Source organism: Fringilla coelebs (assembly GCF_963513975.1).
Source record: "Fringilla coelebs genome assembly, chromosome: 1".
NCBI classification, from domain to species: Eukaryota; Metazoa; Chordata; class Aves; order Passeriformes; family Fringillidae; genus Fringilla; species Fringilla coelebs.
This window is the reverse complement of record NC_140028.1, coordinates 88546718-88565526: the sequence shown is the minus strand read 5'-3', so window position 1 is coordinate 88565526 and position 18809 is coordinate 88546718. Positions and strand designations below refer to the sequence as shown.

At 40.8% G+C, this 18809-nt stretch overlaps 1 protein-coding gene across 1 annotated transcript; it reads right to left on the bottom strand.

Moving 5' to 3' along the window:
• Positions 1 to 1654: 1654 nt before the first annotated feature.
• Positions 1655 to 15444, bottom strand: TMEM170B (transmembrane protein 170B). The gene is made up of 3 exons (XM_084213674.1): positions 15337 to 15444; positions 7608 to 7778; positions 1655 to 3677 (listed from the first exon to the last, which is right to left on the bottom strand). Exons 1-3 carry the CDS (start codon positions 15431 to 15433, stop codon positions 3547 to 3549), a joined length of 399 nt encoding a protein of 132 aa, XP_084069800.1. The 5' UTR covers positions 15434 to 15444; the 3' UTR covers positions 1655 to 3546.
• Positions 15445 to 18809: the final 3365 nt, after the last annotated feature.

Genomic DNA, 18809 nt, shown 5'->3' with positions numbered 1-18809 from the left:
CTGGAATAATGCCATTGGAACAAAATGGGAACAAAAATCTACAGGGAAGTGTTGGACTCCCCAGCACTGGACACTTTAAAGACTTGGCTGGTCAGGGTGCTGGGCTTCCTTATCTAGACCATGCTATTGACAGGAAAGGTTGGACCAGACCATCGTTGATGTCCCCTCCAACCTGGTATTTTACAATTCTATAATCATACTGATAAATTGAAAGTGTGTGGAACATTTAAATCTTTGATAGCAGCAGCTTCTAAAAAACCAGTAGCTTTTCCACATTAAATAATATATTCAGTACTCCCTCTTCTTCCAGATATTAAACTGTGCCGATGCATTATTTGTTCTGCACAATGCAGAATGTGCACTTTGATACAATGCAGAGACAGGCAGAGCTGATTGAAGATAGTGCTAAAACATCCTGTGTGGACAACACTGCATTGTCCAAGGGTGAACCAGGGTACCATCAGTGCCATTCACACACAAGATGCCTTTGTAGCTTCATTAAGAGGGGAAGGGGGAGGGGAGGCTAGCTAAAGTAATTCTATTTTCTATTGGAAAAGCTATTTCAGTTGTTAGCGTGTGACAGGTATAAAACACACTCCACAAAGCCACCATTCATTCACATATATATATATATATATATATATATATATATATATATATATATATATATATATATATATATATATATATACACATATATACATATACACACACACACACATAAACACTGACTAAAGCACCTTATGCTTAACAACACTGTTTCTAGGGCTATGGAATGAAAGTTCCAAGTTTTGCAGACATAAGGCCACTTACACTTTCTTTCACTGCTGGGGTTATTAAGCAGTACGCTCATGCTGTGATCAAAGAACACTTCATAGACAAACTTTTCATCATTATAAACTCCTCACAAGAAACAGCTGAAAACAAACTTCTGTCAAATAAAGCCTTGTCCCTGTTAGGCCACTTAAGCATTACATTATCTCCTTTCCCTTGTTGCCAGGCAATAATGCCATACAATGCAGAGAGAACTAAGCTCACAACAACATTTTAAAAGTGAATACAAGTACCTATGCAATAAAAATTATTTGGAGAAAGGTAGCTTAAAACTTGCAAAGATGCCTCCTTGTCCAAGGGGGAGAGTTACAACGGCAACAACCTCGTTGGCACAGTAATTAAAATGAAGAATGAAGTTCATCAACACAAACACGTGTATCTCATCAGCTGGCAGCAGTCTGCTGTAGTTCAACTTAGTGAAAGACAGGCAGCCATTGGCCAGTGGCAGCATAATAGCCTCCTACAAAAATTAAGAATTGAGATGCTCAAGGAAATTTGGAACCTGTGAATAAGTTTCAGTGTGAGATCAAGGCATGAGACAATCTAAATTACTGAACATAGCGCTTCGTGATGTGCTTGGTTTTGATCCAGACAAGCATTTCCAGTTTGTCAAATAAAATGTTTTAAACTCTGTTGAACAAGACACTGTATCAAGTAACTAAATTAATTAGAAATAATCAAAATAGAACAAGAATGAAGATGTGACTTTTTTTTTAAATCCTCTCACCTAAACATATATGTAACAAGGCACATTAGGAAAAATATCTTCAATCACTTTATTATTCAGTTTGACTTAAATACCTGAAACCAGTTTTCTCACAATTTAAGACAATGGGGGAAGTTTCAATTGCTTGTTACAAATGTCATAATTTCATTGTCTAATAAAGTGCAATGGTCATGTGCCAAAAATTATAAGAAGAAAGTAAAAGACAAAAGACAAAAAACCAAACCACATGAAAGTTTCCGAAGACATTCAAAAACAGTGACAATATGTGTATTCAGCCCCATTTTTGAAGCAACCAAAAGTAAAAATAACACTGAAAATATTTCTAAACCTATACTTTAACTTGTTCCCTGCAAAGCCCGTAACTTTGTATGTTTTCCAAACAAGACTTTGATGCTTTTAAAGAAAACAAATACTATTAGCATTTCTAGTTCTTTAAAGAAATGTATGTGGAATAAGATAAAGGCAGACAGGTTAATTCATTATATTTTAAAGTACTAAGCAAGGACTGGATTGCAAACTATATTTTAAACATATTCTTTTAGGTGTGCAGTAGGTGCCAGTGTTTGTGACAATCCTGAAAGTCTTTTTGACATCATAACAGCAAAACCTTTGAGTGATTTACTCCCTGTCATCATTAAGAGAGAACTGCTGAAAAGCATTAAGCTGAGAAAAGATGTAAAAGACTCCTTATTCTTCACAGAATTTATGCCCTTTAAATTTTGTATTTCATAAATAATTAGTCATTAGACTTAAAATTTCTCTTTACTCCAAACACTCACATTTATGACATTTCACATGCACAACATCACTCAATCCCTTTTAAACTAGAAAAGCACAAACCACTGAAAGCTAAGTATATGAAAGTTCCAGGTATCTTAACCTTTCCAAAGATACAAAGTGTTCAGAAACAAGGTAGTAAATACATTAGTGCTGCCCCACTTACAAATTTTTGGAGTAACTATTGGTAACTATTTTATTACACTTAATATTTTTGTTCAGTAGAAAACCCAGATATCATATTGTTAACCCTTTCCACTTTCCTCATAGGTGTATTCTCTGTGAGTTTGTTGTATTTGTGTTTTCCTTACAGAATACATGTAGGACTAAGGGTCTTACCAGTGCTTAATTAAATATAGGGAGCTTATTTGCAATGAGTACCCTTTTCTGAGGTTTGCAGAAGGGCTGGTAGCCATCTGTATGTTTAAGACAAAGTAATTTCAAGGAAAACATTTTTAAGATTTGTTTGTGCATACACAACAGCTTGTACTTGATAACCTTCATATAGTCACCTTAAACTCCTGATTTCTGACAGGCTAAAATTATGAAGAAATGTGCCAAGGAACAAAACTGCCATGAGCCATTCTTCACATAGTGCTAATATATCAGGGCTGTTAAAGCTGTGGTTCTTAAACCCCACCAAAATCAATCTGCATTTTGAAACAGATCTAACAGTTGTTTGAATGCTGAACAAGACTATTCAGCATTCACAGAGATTCTTCTAACACACAGAGAAGTCAGTTATCTCGCTATTTCACCTGAATTCAAGGAGAACTGTGCACATTCACAGAATCCTTCTACATTCCAGAGCTTACCCAGCCACCCGCTCAGAATCAAACCCCAAGTTTGGCACACGGAGCAACTTTCAGGACGGCCCCTCTGTTTCATTCCAAGGTGTTAAGGACAGTGATGCCACCACCAGGCATGGACCTGCCTGGCAGCTGCTCGAGGTGCTCCATCTCTGCTTGGATCACTCAGGGATCCCCTGGCCCCCGACAGAGGCACGTTAAGGCGCAGCGCAGGAGTGCAGCAGTTCCAACACTAGAGGACAGCCTGCTCATTTGACTGAGCCTCGAGATTTGTAGCGCACTTTCCACATTGCTTCCTTCCTCTTGCACTAGAATTCGAGTTCATAAGCCGATGAATTCACTGTCAGGAAGCTTCTCTTCAGATTAAAGACGTTTTTCTCCCCCCTTTCTACATAAGTTTCAAAGCGTTGCAAGAATTCTTGAAAATGAGATAATTAATGTCAGTACTGTCTGTCCAACGCCAAAGACAAGAGCTTCTAGCGGAGCCATATTCTTTCCTGCTACTCTGTAAATTCCAGCTACTGCAGCACCTGAGAATCACAAGGAAAACAATGATCAAATCACAGAAAAAGCCAAGGTTGAAATATGTGACAAAGTATCTAGTCTATGTGTCAGCTATTTATAGAACATTACCAAACACTGCATTACTTCATGGCATTACACAATTACCAGACCTGCTTGTATTTTATAAGTTATATATATCCTTCAGGAACGATTTTCCCAACTGAACCAGATCAACTTTTCCATCATCAGTTTAAGAAAATCAAATCTTGTTGTTTCCCTGTATACATCTTCAAATTTTTTTTTAAACATTTTTTGCCTTGTGTCAGTTTGAAAAGGTAGCAAAACAGTCCTCTAAAAATTGACCAGGTCTGAAGAGTGGTTTAATACTGCTCGTATAGGCAGGGAGAAGAAGAGAACAATAAAGCTGCTAGTGTCAACAAAACAATTGTAAACACACTTTTACCAGCTTCATTCAATATTTCACTGAATAAAGTGGTTATATTAAATGAGTTTATTTCGACCTAAACTACTGAATTGTTAACAATCGTTTAGCAAATCCAGCAAAACATGAAAAAGGTTGCAGTATTTACCATAAATGAGCATGAGAGGAAATTTCTAACCAATACAATTAGATTTTGAACTGTAGCACATGAAAAAGTTCCAAATTCAACAGATCGTTTTTCTTGTACATTTGTGTGCAAATTCACATTTGATGAAGAGGCCAGGATCAACCTAAACCAAACCCAAAACTTAACTGTAGACCTTATATGCCATCTAGTCATAATTAAATGCCTTCAGGGATCACAGAGGCTCTTCCAGGCTCAAAGAGAACTGAAAAGTCATCATAATTTTTTTAATAGTATGCAAGATTTAGATAAAAAGGAGGTCTTTTTGGTCTTGCACAGACACTAACAGGAATACTCTGCTGGAGTGATCAAAAATCCATCAGTGACACAGAAATACATTGAGTCACAACAGATTTTCTGAAAGTACAACCAGCATCTGAATCATCTGACATCTTCAAAAAGTAACACCTCAGTTTCACAATAGCTTTAGGAAGAGTAGAATTCACTCATGATTGTGGCCATAACAGTACTTACAAACACTATTAATCATACTGTTGGGCAGATTTTTGGTTAATTTTTTTTAAACATATTCTGTAAAGTATATTTTGTCTGAAATACCTCACTAGAAGGTTAGCCTGATGGTATTTCACTCAGCTACCTTTCATAAGCTTTTCCATTTGTTCCTTGGCTAGCTGCTGTCAAAACCTGAAAGAGATCCTTTAGACTGAGCCCACTACTGACATTATTTTTCAGATTGAACTCTCAAAGCAAATTCAAACTGGCCAAAAAAAGTATACCAGAGTTGTCACTACTAGATCAATAACAGAAATTTTGGGCTTTAAGAAAACACTGAGATACTCTGGGAAGCATCCAGAAAAAAACAATAAAAATTTTGGTAGTTTGCTAATTATGTGTTATTACATAAATAGCAGTGTGCAGTACAACCTGTAATGCATAACCCAGCACAGATGGTATAGAGCCAAAAGTATGTACAATAGGCTGCCAATGAGGGAAATGAGAATTTGTCACCAAAAAGGAGTGTGCTGGGGAAGAGGAGGAAGGACAGGCCCTTCTGGATCAAACCCAGCTAAAATCCTTGCCTTAAAATCCTGCCTGGTATTTATATATTCTTGTTTGGCTTTGAGGGGGGGTTTTTGGTTGTTGCTTTGTGGGTTTGTTTGTTTTCATTATGGTTTTAGGGGTTTTTGTTGTTGTTTTTTTCTTTTTTACTGTATTGCCTTCTGATAGTAATTTTCAATATCTTTTCTAATTACTCTTAATTTCCATCACTTTTCAAAGCTAAGAAACAGAGGGGTCTCCTGCTTTTCTATATTCTGCTGAAAAGGTTCCAGAACATGAGAAAGTTTAAAAGATCTCCCTGAGCAAAATTAAACTGACATTGTGCAATAGTCTATGCTGCCATCATTCTCCTACACAAACAATGCAGAAGACTGGAAATGCAAAGTGGAAATTGAAGTCAGTTTGCTATTTCAATTTCTTAAGCACTGGACCAGGCATATTCAAATAGCTGATATTTCAACTTGCATCTCTCAGTTTGCAGCATAATAGCTATTAAACATCCTCTTTAATATTTGATCACCATAATTTGCCTTCAAAAGCTCCCCACAGAATTTCTATCAGTATGAAACAACTGAGTTCTGGCCAGAGACAAAAAAAGACTTCAAGGTAAAATACTTGCCTAAGCAAGTTGCAATGCTCTGTGCAAAACCTTTGGGAACAGCATAACAAGTCTACAGTGTAAGCTTGGAGAAGATCTCAGATGAATGTGCACACAAACAGGACTGCTTACGTGCTAAATGTTTTGACCTGCAAAACTGGATGCCAAAAATACAACTGTGTTGCTCCTTTTTTTATGCAAAGAAAAAAGACACAAAGTACTTTCATTTGAGAGACACTGATCCTGAACCTCCCCACCACAGAAAGCTGTGAAAGTCTCTGCTTGGATCTTTCACATTTCCTATCTCAGTTCTTCAGAAATGCTCCTGCATGGCTGACCTTTTAACAGGCCACTGCCATTTTAATCCTAAGATAAAAATCAGCATAACATAACATAAGGCACTCAACTAGGTCCAACTTATCTTAGCAAAAACAACAACAACAACAAAAAAAATCCAACCTCCCCCAAAAAACCCAACAAAAAATAGCTATACTGAACCATACTGTGTTAACTGGTGGAAATTCTAAGCTGAGAAATCTGTAGCAATTAAAACAACATTTTGAGGAAAGTCTTAGTGAAACTCCTCATGACATTTGCATTTTTATTTAGCCTTGAAGAACAATAGTCAGGAAGGTCTTTCAGCAGCAATAAGAAATAATCTGACACAAATCCTCTATGAATGGGTAGTGACACCACTATTCTGATAACCTGGGCAGAACACAGGAAAACCAAAGTGAAAGGTGGGAAGTTTTGCTTTCAGACTAAATGGTGGTTGCTAGATTTACGCTCCCTGACCTTTGAAGTCAGGCAATCTTTTCTGCAACACTGATGATTTTTGGGGCAGAAACTACTGCTCAGTTAACATAGGCACCATTCAACACATGGTTTTTAATGCTGAGAACTCCCTACCAGCACTGTTGCAGACAAGCACGTGCTTCTTTCCTGAAAAAATAGCATTCACTATTTTTCCCCCCACAAGAGAAAACTCAGCATGCTCCTACTTGCTTGGGAAAGCTACTGCAGTCTATTTATAAATTTGATAAACAGAGCTGGATATGATAAAACCAAAGAATGATTAAAGTGTTCTACAGGTTTTATGGCCCATGTTTCAGTACTGACATAGATAACAGAATTTCTTGGGAAAGATGGAAAAGCAGCATCTGATACCAATAACTGTAGATGAAGACAGATGAGCAGCATTTCCTCAAAACATTGTGGGCAACAAACTCATGTCATATTTGGTCAGGTGTAAGCCTTCCACACTTCACTATATAACACAGTCCTACTTTCTGCAATGCTTTAAACATGAGTGTGGTTTTTTAAAAACAGCTATGCAAACTTGGGCTTTAACAGAAAAAAAATTGTTGCATCTATCTGAGGATATAATGTCAAGAAATAAAAAATGTATCTTGAGTGGAAGCCATTTATCTAATTCCATAAGAAACTCTGTAACACATGCCCTTGCCAAACAGTATTTCACCTAGAACATCAGCAAAGCCTAATTTTTCTTTTTTGGGAGGTTGGGGGGAAGCCACTCTATAACTATTGCAAAATCCTCAATAAACAATTAACAATTAATTAAGAAAAGCAATTTGGTTTGTTTTTGGTTTTTTTTTTTGTGTATGTTTCTTTAAGTTAGATGTAAAATAAGAAAGGAAAAAAACCCCAAAACAACAAAAAAAACCCCAAACAAGAACAAAAGGCAGACTTACTGGTTATCATTGCTCCAGTTATAGAACCCAGAAATCCAATGCTGACCACAATGACAGATATCAGTCTCCCCTGCCTATGCCTCTGCAGCATCACAAACATTAATACTCCCACAGCACCATGGACAAAGAGAGAGGAGAAGAGAGCCCAGAGGAAAACCCAGTACCACATCTCTGAAAGAAAGCAGTCAAATAAAGGGTTAATGTTTTTAAGACAAGAACTTTATAAGTAAAAAACTTTAAAACATTGCAAACAATCAATAGTAAGAAAAAATCAATACTGATTTCCATCTTAAAAGTGATACATGTGACACCATCAGCACATGCTCAAGACACTTTCCTCATTTCAGCAGTCTGTCTTAAAGGATTAGCTGAATTATATTAAAAAGTATAAAAAGGATTCTGGCAAAATCTTAATTCAGATATTTTTTTACAACCAGCCATAATTCCTTTAAAGGCTTCTTTAAATAGTGTTGACTGCAATTTCATAGTAGGCATTGCTTCTGTCAAATGAAATATTCTCTGACACAAAGACTGAAGGAGGAAAAAGTCAAGAACTGGTTTGGGGTTTGCTTGAGTCGTGAGTTTTTATTTTGGGGCAGGTGCGGATCTTTTATTGTTTCCCAACCCCCCACCCTCACAAATAAGAGACAGCATCAGGTAACATCAGATGGGAAAACTGAGATTAAAGACTTTAGCTTATCTACAGCCAGGAGCTGTAATAGAGTGTTCCATCAAATTAGCTTCAAAGGTGCAGATAAAAACATTATCATTTTAACAACAAATTTTAACACATCTAACTCCTTGCTTCTAATTGCTCAGTACAGAACTTCAGAGAGAGGCAGCGACTATTATTTGAATTACTAAAAAGGGCATCAGATCATGAGAATGTTTGGAGCACAAACATTTCTTTGAAGAATGGTAGATGTGATGAGCACCTTCAAAGAAAAAGCTGGAACCCTGGAACCATCAATGGAGCCACACAATAACTCAAGAACCTCTCACTCAGTGTCAACTTTCTAAAAACATTCTGCAAATCAAAAGGGTGAGTAAAGAAAAGAAAAAAAAAACCCTTTTGTTTTAAGTGAGCTACAGTGGGTATGTATCATTACAGAACTTAGCAAATTAGGGTACATATTTTATAATCCCATGACTTTGTCATTAATTCAGTTTTTGCTGCAGTTCCCCTCAAAAATAGAACAAAACAAAAAACCCCAGCTTCCTTACAAAAGCAAGATACTTATTGCTTATGAGCCAAGCCTGTATTAATGTAGCTTGACTCATATCAACTATTTGAGGAAAAAATACAACCCAATTAGCTAACTTTAAAAATACTGAGCAGCACAAAACATACTGTGAAAAGATGCTGAGGAAAAAAATGTTGCTACACAATAACCACAGCCCTGAGAGTCCATTGTCAGTATGATATGTATATAGATAGCACAGACAGTTCAGGCTTTCTTATTTAGCAGTACTTTGGGAGTAGTTCAACCCTTCCCCTTTCACACAGGCATAAATGGCAACACGATGTCTGCCCAAGGATGTACAGCTCCTCTAAATTGTGATTGCCAAAAGACTTTTTTAAAAGAGCAGCAAGGAAAGTGGCTGGCAAATCCACATCCAATGAATTCTTCAACTGAGTTCAAGGTGCACCTTTTCCTTCTGAGTGCCTGGGTACATGTGTCCACATCCTGAGGGTGGCTCAGAGCAGCTCTCATCAGATCCTCCATCCCCTCACCCCTGGCCCCAAGATGGGTCTCAAAAACCTTGGCAAAAGGACAATAACCATGGTACTGTTCCACTAAATTAAAGTCTCATCATTCCCAGAAGCTACTGTGACAGAACAGTAGCAGGAGCGTCAAGCAGTCACTCCACAAACCCCCTTAACTAAAATTAAGAAAGACTGGCTGACCTAATCTGTGGGAAGGGAACCTCTCCTGCTGTCCTAACAGGCCTGGTCTACTATTAGCACAGCCTGGGTGTTTCCATTGTTTTATTCAAGTGGCAGCACATAAACAAAAGGATTAACCAAAGATCTACCAATATAGAACATGGCAGCCCTGCCAGACCTACAGTTGGACAACAGTAGGATTTATTACCCAAAGTGGACCAAGAAAGTCTGTGGGAATCTGACACTGTCACACCCCATAATTTCTACAGGATTTGTTAGGCACCTTTTAGGAAATTTTGTAGGCATTGTCAACCTTTATCAGGTAGAAAAGACAAATGACTTCCAGTCTTAGGAAAACTCACTAGGATGACTGTATTTTTAGAAGAAAATGAAAGCTTATGGGAAGGCTAACTACTCCCCTGTAACTAAGAAACCAAAAATATTTACAAACTCTTACACAACAAAATAGCTCCACAGTGAGCAACTATCTTCAGTCTTATTTATGTTCCAAATAAGGCTCAAGGAAAATTAACATCACCCCTCACTTTATATTTAGGGCAGGAGGCTTGAGAATACAACCAGCACCAAAATGTCCTGTTGGCTAAAGAAACATAAACTTCAGTTCTTTGCTACACACTTTCTCCTCCTACTCCTTAAAAGCAGCAGGTATATTGAAAAGGAAATAGAGAACATCCAGAAATATTCCCTGTTTGACACAAAAGCAGCTGGAGCTTTGTTAAACTATGACCTCTCTTCATTAAAACATCATGTATGTCTTAAAACATCATATAGGAGCTGAAACAGGAGAAATCACTTCCAAGCACCTTCCCTAGGAAAGGCCCAAAGCTATCCTTTCTCATCCCCCTTTATTTACTCTTTCTACGCCTGCTAGTTCAACCCAGTCATTTATTTTCTTCTGCTTGCAGGGTGAGTGATGAAGCCAACCAAGGAAGTGGTTTAACAGGGATGAACAAGGCAAGGAGAGAGACAACCCTTCAAGCAAACCAGGAGACCTTAAGCTCCATTCACCTAGAGGACAACACAGACACTGTTACCCTCATATGGTGAGGGCAGGGAATTATCCATGTTCTGTAAAACTCAGGATCATCTAAGCCCTGAACCATGAAGAGAGATGACTCTCAAAAACAGTACCTTAGAGTAACAGCAAAAGACACAAAGAATGGGTTGGGAGTAACACTGAGAGGTGGCACTAAAGAATAGAGAAAGACAATGTGGACCTCTGAACACAAATAGCCTTCAAAGACTTCACTTGCTCAAAAATGACTGAGTGGTTTGATTACTGAATTGACTTGCACCATTTTTGAGGAAGAGGAAGTGAGACTGAAGTGTCCCAGGCTATTTATGTCCTGTACACTGACTGATCCTTTAAGCAGCATGAATTTATGTATTGCTACCCTGACGAAAAAAGCACAGTCCAATTTCAGTCTTTGCGCAGCTATTTTAATTAGCTGGCTCTTTTGACAACACGACCTGCTGTTATGGAGGTAATGATTAACCTATATCTTTTAGAGAGATTCAAATACTCACCTAGCCTCAGTTTATTTAGTCATGCCCTCAAAGAGCATCCCTATAGATATATGAATAGTATGAAACTAAATAAACTAACAAACAAACAAAACACTTGCAGTTTCTTTTGCTTGACCCTAAAAAAAACTTCAGAATTTACTTTTAGAGTATCCAAATTACTTGAAGTCACCAAAACACAACACAGGTCCATCAAAACTCCACAGTTCCTAGAGAAATACAGGAACTAGGGAAGGCCCAGTAGTATACAAGCATAGTGACATTGAGTATGTTGCAAAGATGTCACACCTCTTCTAATAGGAACAACTGAGATACATTTTTCATGTTTAAAATTCTTAGTGCTTAAACTGAAAAGAAGATTTAAGACAGTGTTTATGCTCCTTTCCTCTGGTTTGCCTCAGTTAGGGATTTTTTTCCTACCAGAAAAGCTGCAAAACTCAAATACATTGCAATTAATTCCAAATCACACCAGTTTTAAAGCACTTTGTTAATTTTGGTATTTATACAGATTAGATAGATATCATGCATACATTATGCTTATGTAGTACAGATACACATTATATATATATATATATTAGTGTAGACATACACAACATTAGAGATTAGGAAAAGACTTATTAAAGCATGTCATTGTTTAGAATAACATTCATATCACTTCCATCTTATCAAGACTTGAAGCTGCACTCCATCAACAGTTTCATCTTACACAAGCAGATAAATGATTTTCAAATATTATCTTTATAATGTATCAATATGCTGTCCTACTGCCACTCAGCTTCAGTAAACATGGAGTACCTCCTTAGTCCTTCGTCTTCAGCACTTTTCCTCTAGTTCTAATCTTGTTTTGCCAGATGAATAATGATTGCCTACAACATGTCATAAATCAAAACTGATTGCTCCAAAACAAAGCGTCTCTCTCTTTCTCTTTCTATTCTAAGCCCAGTACCCAGCCTACTACTATTAGTTACAGAGGTAGTCAAGCAATAAGCACCTGTACTAAGAATACAAAAATACAGATTTAAGTCAACAAGGTAGCACACATCAAATTTAGAATTAGGAAAACCAGTAATGTCAGATTCCTGTAGGTTATAAACTCAAAGCACTCAGATGAAGTGACAGCATATGATAACTGCAAATGTAACTCAGCTCTTTACATGCTATATTTTTTTCTTCAGCACCAGGTCCTGTCCTTAATTTTTTTACTAACTGGTACTTTCAAAGTTATCAACAATGCAGTCAAATTTTTGTTTGGAGATGTTAACATTTTTGCTGCTTTAAGTGGAAAAAAAAGCACTTTGCTGAGGATCATTTAAATCTCAAATTACAGAGTAGTCCTCCCAAGTAACACCATAGGGGGCAAAGAAAATCGAGACAATCTGGGACAAATTAGCACAGGATGGAGTTTAGGAGCTTCTATTAGTAGAAATATTACCAAGTCCTTTATTGTGGAAGCAGCCTTTAAACAATTTTTATTCTACTGGATCCTAACAATGGGATTTTATTCTCCTTTTTCAGTTCAAATTCAGCTTCTACCTGATTTGTTCTAGTAAACCCTTATCTAACACTAACTCTGAAACACAACCAGCTCATATAAAGGAGGCGTTCTGGGGATATACTGGAGGATCTAACAAAGAGTGAGGTAAAAGCCACCCCACCCCACCTCTCCCATGAGTCCTAAAGCCTTACTTCCACCTTCCAGGAGAGCTCAGGAAGATAGGAAGCAAGCACCCCAGGGTGATGGGTGTTCAGCTGAAAGGAACAACACCAGCAGCTGTAGCTGTTACAGGGTGTGATGTGCACGTGGCAGCAATGAACTTGTCTGTGGTCTCCTGGGTATTGGGGGCCACGAACGAAGACAGGATTCCCTTTTTTTATGTTGAACCTGATTCACATATACAGTAGAAAAATAATCTTTCGGTTTCATTGGCAGGAAAAAGAACCCACCAAAACTAAGCTATCAGGGTATGAAGCATTCCTGACTTAGGCTGGAGTTCATACCAGAACCCTGTTGAAAACTTCAGAAAAGTAACATATTTTTAAGAAGGAAGCTGATAACATTTTGCAACATGTTTGTGAAAACATAATCAATATGGTTTATCTAAAGGAGATAAATCTTCACTTGTGCAACTTCAAAGTCCGGTCCAGACCACAACGTTAAGTCCAAAGGTAGATATGAGGCAGTCTTGAATATTCTTGGCACATGGCATATTAATTATTTTCTTTTCCCAGTATTCTGGAGAAGTTTCTCCTTATACCTAACAGAGGTGCAAAAGGGAATGGATTAAGTAGTCAAAGAAGATAAATTTACAAACCTATTTTCTTGGCAGGGAAAAGAACAGAATTTCTGGTCTTGAACAAAGTTTACTGCAATAAGGAGTAAGGTAGGGCTTATGTAACTAGTTCAGCTCTTTGTTAATATCAATGATTATATCAATATATATTCTAACCTGTGGAAAAGATTTTTAAATCTAGTGCAAGTTTTGGACTGCTGACAGTCCATGAGAACATTCAGGTCAACAGGATATGGCTATAAGAGCAGCCATCATTTAAGCACAAAATTAGAAACCACAACTACAACTGGCAGTGACACATTCTCCAACAACACTACAATGGATAAAAAATTATTTTTTATATTTTTAAGTTAAAAAGAAAAACCATTCCACATTAAAAATACCTTATGCAAGCCCTTATCTTCTTGCAAAAGCACTGAGAAATGAGCTGATTTTAACTCTCAGCACTGAATTTGATAGAAACGCCTATGCTGCATAATGATCTAATAAGAAAAACTTTATAGAGGATGTCTGGCACAAAGCAAAGTGAAATCCATTGTGAACTTCTTCCTTTAAGAGTACAAGTTTTTAAAGTAGGTATGTTAAAGTAACTACTCAGGAAGTGAGCTGTATTTAGTGTGTCACCATACTAATACCTGGAAACACTAATTATCAGACACACGCTACAAAGTTCATAGATCAGATAAATATGAAAAGGTTAATCTTTTTTTATTACACTAAGATGCATCCTGAAAGTTAAAAGAACAATAAAGATATTCACTTTCTGTTTGCTACAGCTTCAACTTCAGCTACACTTCTATTTTCATCCCACTTCTATTTCCTTCACACTTCTTCCACATTTAAAAGATTAAAAAAGAAAACAGAATATATCTATTAGCCGTTACTATAGAGTGCAAAAAGGTGACATAATACTCTTTCATAAATATTAGAATATTTCCATAACTGTTTAAAACCCACCCCTACTCAACATTTCCACTAATCTGTCATCACCTAATGCACACCTACAACCAAGCAGAAAGAATTTAGTCAGTTACATCTCTGCTATTGACACCCAACCCTGTTTGTTCAGAGCTGGAAGCTTATGCTTTTCTTCACCCAAGGACAGAATTAGAGAAGATACCCCTCTCCACTGTACACCTTGGGTCTCGCAGTAGTCCACACCCATTTTTCAGCCTGAGACTGAGAAGAAAAAAGCCAGTTCTTGCCAAAAGCCAGCCAAAGCTCCCCTGTCCTAACACAGGGTGAAGGACCTGACTCTACTTTGGTTCACAGAATTTTTTCGTACCAGCTCAGTCTTTAAGAATCCCAGATGCTTTAGATTACAGCTACTTGTCAGAAAACAGCTGTCACCTCATTCACTCCCACAGGTCTCATTATCCACAGGTATACTCACGGGTAGCGGGGGAACTCTCTGATTCTCCACATTCAACTTTGTGGTTTTCTAGTTGGCTTTTTATAGCTCTCTGTCAAATGCCAACGAGCATATATCCACAAGGGGAAAAAATAAAATAAAAAGCTAACCACCTCCACAAACATAGTCCAGCCTTCAATACGTATTTATACACTCACACACTTTCTACGATCCTTCACTCACGCACAGGTACTCATCACTTCACCCGCATACACACACCCTATGCCATTAGCCTTCTTTTATTATACATGGGCACAGAAAAGTGAGCGAGCACATCCCACACGCTCATGTCCTTCGCACGGGCAGGCATTCCAGACACCGGGCACACACCCCAGCACAGCCAGCACCCCACACAGACCCCGCTCCACTCCCTGGACCCCTCAGCCGGCGCAAACACACACACACACACACACACACTCCCGATATACCCGCTCACAGAACACGCATGCAGGCACCCGGGAACACGGACACCAGCCCTCCCTAAGCGCAGCACGCAGACAGACCGACCACCGCCACCGCCGCCCCCACGCCCTCCATTGTGCTGCGGCCCCGGAGCGCACCCTCGCAGCCGCCCGGCCCGCACTGCCCCGTTACCCGTGAGGCTGCGGAGGACGGTGCCGTGAGCCCACAGGCTCAGCACTTGCTGCACCGACAGGTTGATCATGGAGTTGTCCCCCGCTTCCACCTTCATGGTGCCGCCGCCGGGCGGGGTCCGGCAGCCACCGGACCGCGGGGCGGGAGGGAGACGGCGGCGGCGAGGAGCGACAGGGCGGGGAGGCGGCCAAGGGAGCTCCGCGCCGCGGAGGAGACATCGAGGACGGAGTGGGGGAGGCGGCGGCCGGGGGGAGCCGGGCGATCTCGGGGGAGGAGGGGAGCCGGCCGCTGGCGCTTCCCTGCCGCTCAGGGGCAGGGCCGGGCAGCGGAGCCCATCATCACCACCATCATCATCATCATCATCTCCGCCTCCTCCATCAGCAGCGGCCGCCGCCGCCCCGCCGGAGGCATCGTCACCCCGGTCACCAGCATCACCTGGAGCGAGGGCGGGGCGGCCGCGGGCCGTCCCTCAGGCGGGCGGCTCCATGCGGGAGCAGCGGCGGCAGCGGGGCGGTTCCCGGCGCCAGACACCAGCGGCTGCCGGAGGGGAGGGGAGGGGAGGGGACGGGAGAGAGCGGCGGGAGCGGGAGCGGGAGCGGGGCAGCGGGAGCGGGAGGGCGGCCCCGCGCAGGCGCGGTGGGAGGAGGCGGGGGGCGCGGGCTCCTCCCACCAAACGGAGAACCAGAATTCGGAATCACGATTTGAGTCAAAGAGGGCAGGAAAGACTGGGGATGTCGTGGACCCCCAAAGAAACTTGCCTTGGCAAGAAGTGTCTCAAATAAAATCTACATACACCTATGGGTAGATTTAAAGGGGAAAATAAAGTGATAACATTCCATGGTGTTAAAGCTGGTATTTAAGTTCATGCTGCTGAGTGCGTGTAAACACCGGAGAAGAGCAAAATGCAGAATCTGAATTCTAGCAGGAGCAGTGTTTTCACCTCGCTGCTCACAGCCTTAGCGCACGGAGATCCAGAGGGCGCGGGCGGACGCACCTCCGCGGCTGCCTCGGCGGGGTCTGGGTCACAGCCCCGGCGGAGCGGGACGGGGCAGGGCCGGAGAAGCGCTGCGCGCAGGGGGAGCGCCGCTCGGGAGTGCCGCAGCTGCCGGAGCGCAGGTGACAGCACGCGTCGCAGCGGAGGAGCTGCCATCCCTTGCTGCCATCCCTTGCTGCCATCCCGAGCCGTCATCCCTTGCTGCCATCCCGAGCCGTCATCCCTTGCTGTCATCCCGTGCTGCCATCCCTTGCTGTCATCCCGAGGCAACATCTAGGCAACGCTGCGTGACGTCCCTGCCTGCCCCTTTGAACCTCGCAGCTCCGCCGTCACTGTGGCCGCAGATTAAAGCCACCGAAAGTTAGAAAACGTCAGAAATCGTGAGCGAATCTTTATTCGGTGTTTTCGCTTTCTTTACGTAATAAAGGAACAGACCCTTTAAGCTGGATGCGGCTTCCTTCGAAGCACGGCATGCACGGTGCTTACCGATGTAAAAGCCAGCAATCATCCCGCGTCCATTCTTAAATATGCATCCCTAGGCCACATTTAGTGCCCGCACTTCCTCGCTGGCATTTCTTCAACAGTGCTTGCTACAGTACCTCGTAAACATAATTTTATGTCAGCATCCTTTGATGGAAAGGGTTGGAGAGGTAAAGCAATTCAGAATAAAATTTTCAATTTATAGAATAAGATAAATCAACTCATATCCTCCTTGATGCCAATGACCCTTTTTTTTTTTTCAGATAGATTTTTGCTAGGATGTTAGGATGTCTGGTTCAGGGGAGTGCTTCTAAAGCCTTTTGCAACTGACAGTACTTGGCATTTCTGCAAGTAGGTATCAAGCCAGGCAATGAGAAACTCACAGGGAACAGCTCCCTAGGGGGCTCTTGGTTTCATTGGTTAAGCATGGGATCTCTAATGGAGAAAGAACTCAGCGTCTGGGCCAGGTCCCTGTTCCATGATCAAGGGAAGGTCCTCTCTCTTCTTGTAACCCCATCACTTCACAGCTGCGCCATTCAGGCCCTACAGAAAACAGTTCCCTTCATTATACAGTAGTGATTTATTTTTAGGTCAGAATTATTCCATACTTGGAGTAGGGCTCAGTGAGAAAATGTCAAATAATTTGAGTTTGAATGTGAAACATGCAATTAATTATTTAGGAACAGTTTTTCTGGCTTATTCTTTTTAACTCTGCGTGCCAAACATTGAGAAAACAAACATTTTTAAATGTCCTTGAATAAAATCCTCACCCCTAAATTTATTTTTGTTGTAGACCAATATCCCAAGAATCAGGTACACTCTGCAGAACACTGTGGTGTAATCAAACTTACAGGAAAAAAGTATCTCATAAATCTCCTATGATAACCTACTGACAGTGTCAGCAAGACTATCTGATAGGGCACAGGCATGCATGGAAACATGCATGTATCTGTAAACAGTGCTGCACTGGTGCCTGGTGACCTTTCAGCTTGCATAGGGACGATTTTCTTGTGTTCCACTCAAGGAAGAATGCATGGGGAATACTGGCTTTGAAACACTAGCAAGGGTCTAGAACTTGCTAGAACACCTTCCTCAAGGTTTTACAGCAGAAGTACAGGGAGCACATTCCTGTAGAGGTCGAGTGAGTATCTCTGTAGGTTGAAGATTCTTGCAATATTTGCTTGGGACCATCCTTCAAGGTTTTGCAGACGCTCTCTCCTCCCAGGGAGGGCTGATCATTCTGCAGCAGTGCAGGGACAGCAGGAACACAGACCTGCCCCTCTAAGTCCTTGGAGAACAAACCAGCTCTCTTCCCAAGAGAGATCCACCAAAACCACAGTCCAGCTTCCACTGAAACTCCATCTAAGAGCTAAAAATGGTTGTCAAACCTCAGGCATGCAGCATCTAAATTAACTGAGCATTTTCTGTCAAACACCTCCAACACACTTGGACAGTGTACAAGTGATAAAGGGACGGAGACTCATCTTAAAAATGGCCCATAATTCATATAATTTATTCAACTTAATCCTCAGCCCATCCAGCCGGTGAGCTGGGTACAAATTTGAATACAAATTCATCATCTGTAAACAAGGCTAACTGGGTCATTCAGGAAAATAGGAAAATATGGCTAAACTACTGACTTTAAAGCAAATTTAAAAAAGAGTCATACGTGGCAGTATGTATTTCCCAGTAGCACGACACTAGGAGGATGTCATTCTGGAGAAACAGAGCCCCTTGAATGAGGCAGCAGAAACAAATTCACTCTTCCAAGCTGTAGCTTCAAAGGAGCAGGGAGTTGCAGCCAACTCTGTCCTCAGCAAGACCTCCCACACGGGTGGTGCTGCCACAGAAGTCCTGAGTGTAGCAGCTCCCTGCAGGGATTATTATCAGCTCTGTGGGCAGCAATGTACAGAGCAACAGTCATGATGGCAAGGGGTTCCCAGGCTGCTGCTGAAACTGTCACTCAGGGGAAGAATAAACCACATGTGCTTGAGCAAGG

Bases quoted from the DNA above. Each gene is read 5' to 3' on its own strand.
- TMEM170B (XM_084213674.1), bottom strand. From the start codon at position 15,433: ATGAAGGTGGAAGCGGGGGACAACTCCATGATCAACCTGTCGGTGCAG. The intron at 7,779-15,336 runs GTAACGGGGCAG...GCTTTCTTTCAG, and splicing joins CGTCCTCCGCAGCCTCACGG to AGATGTGGTACTGGGTTTTC. The intron at 3,678-7,607 runs GTAAGTCTGCCT...TGTGATTCTCAG, and splicing joins AACTGGAGCAATGATAACCA to GTGCTGCAGTAGCTGGAATT.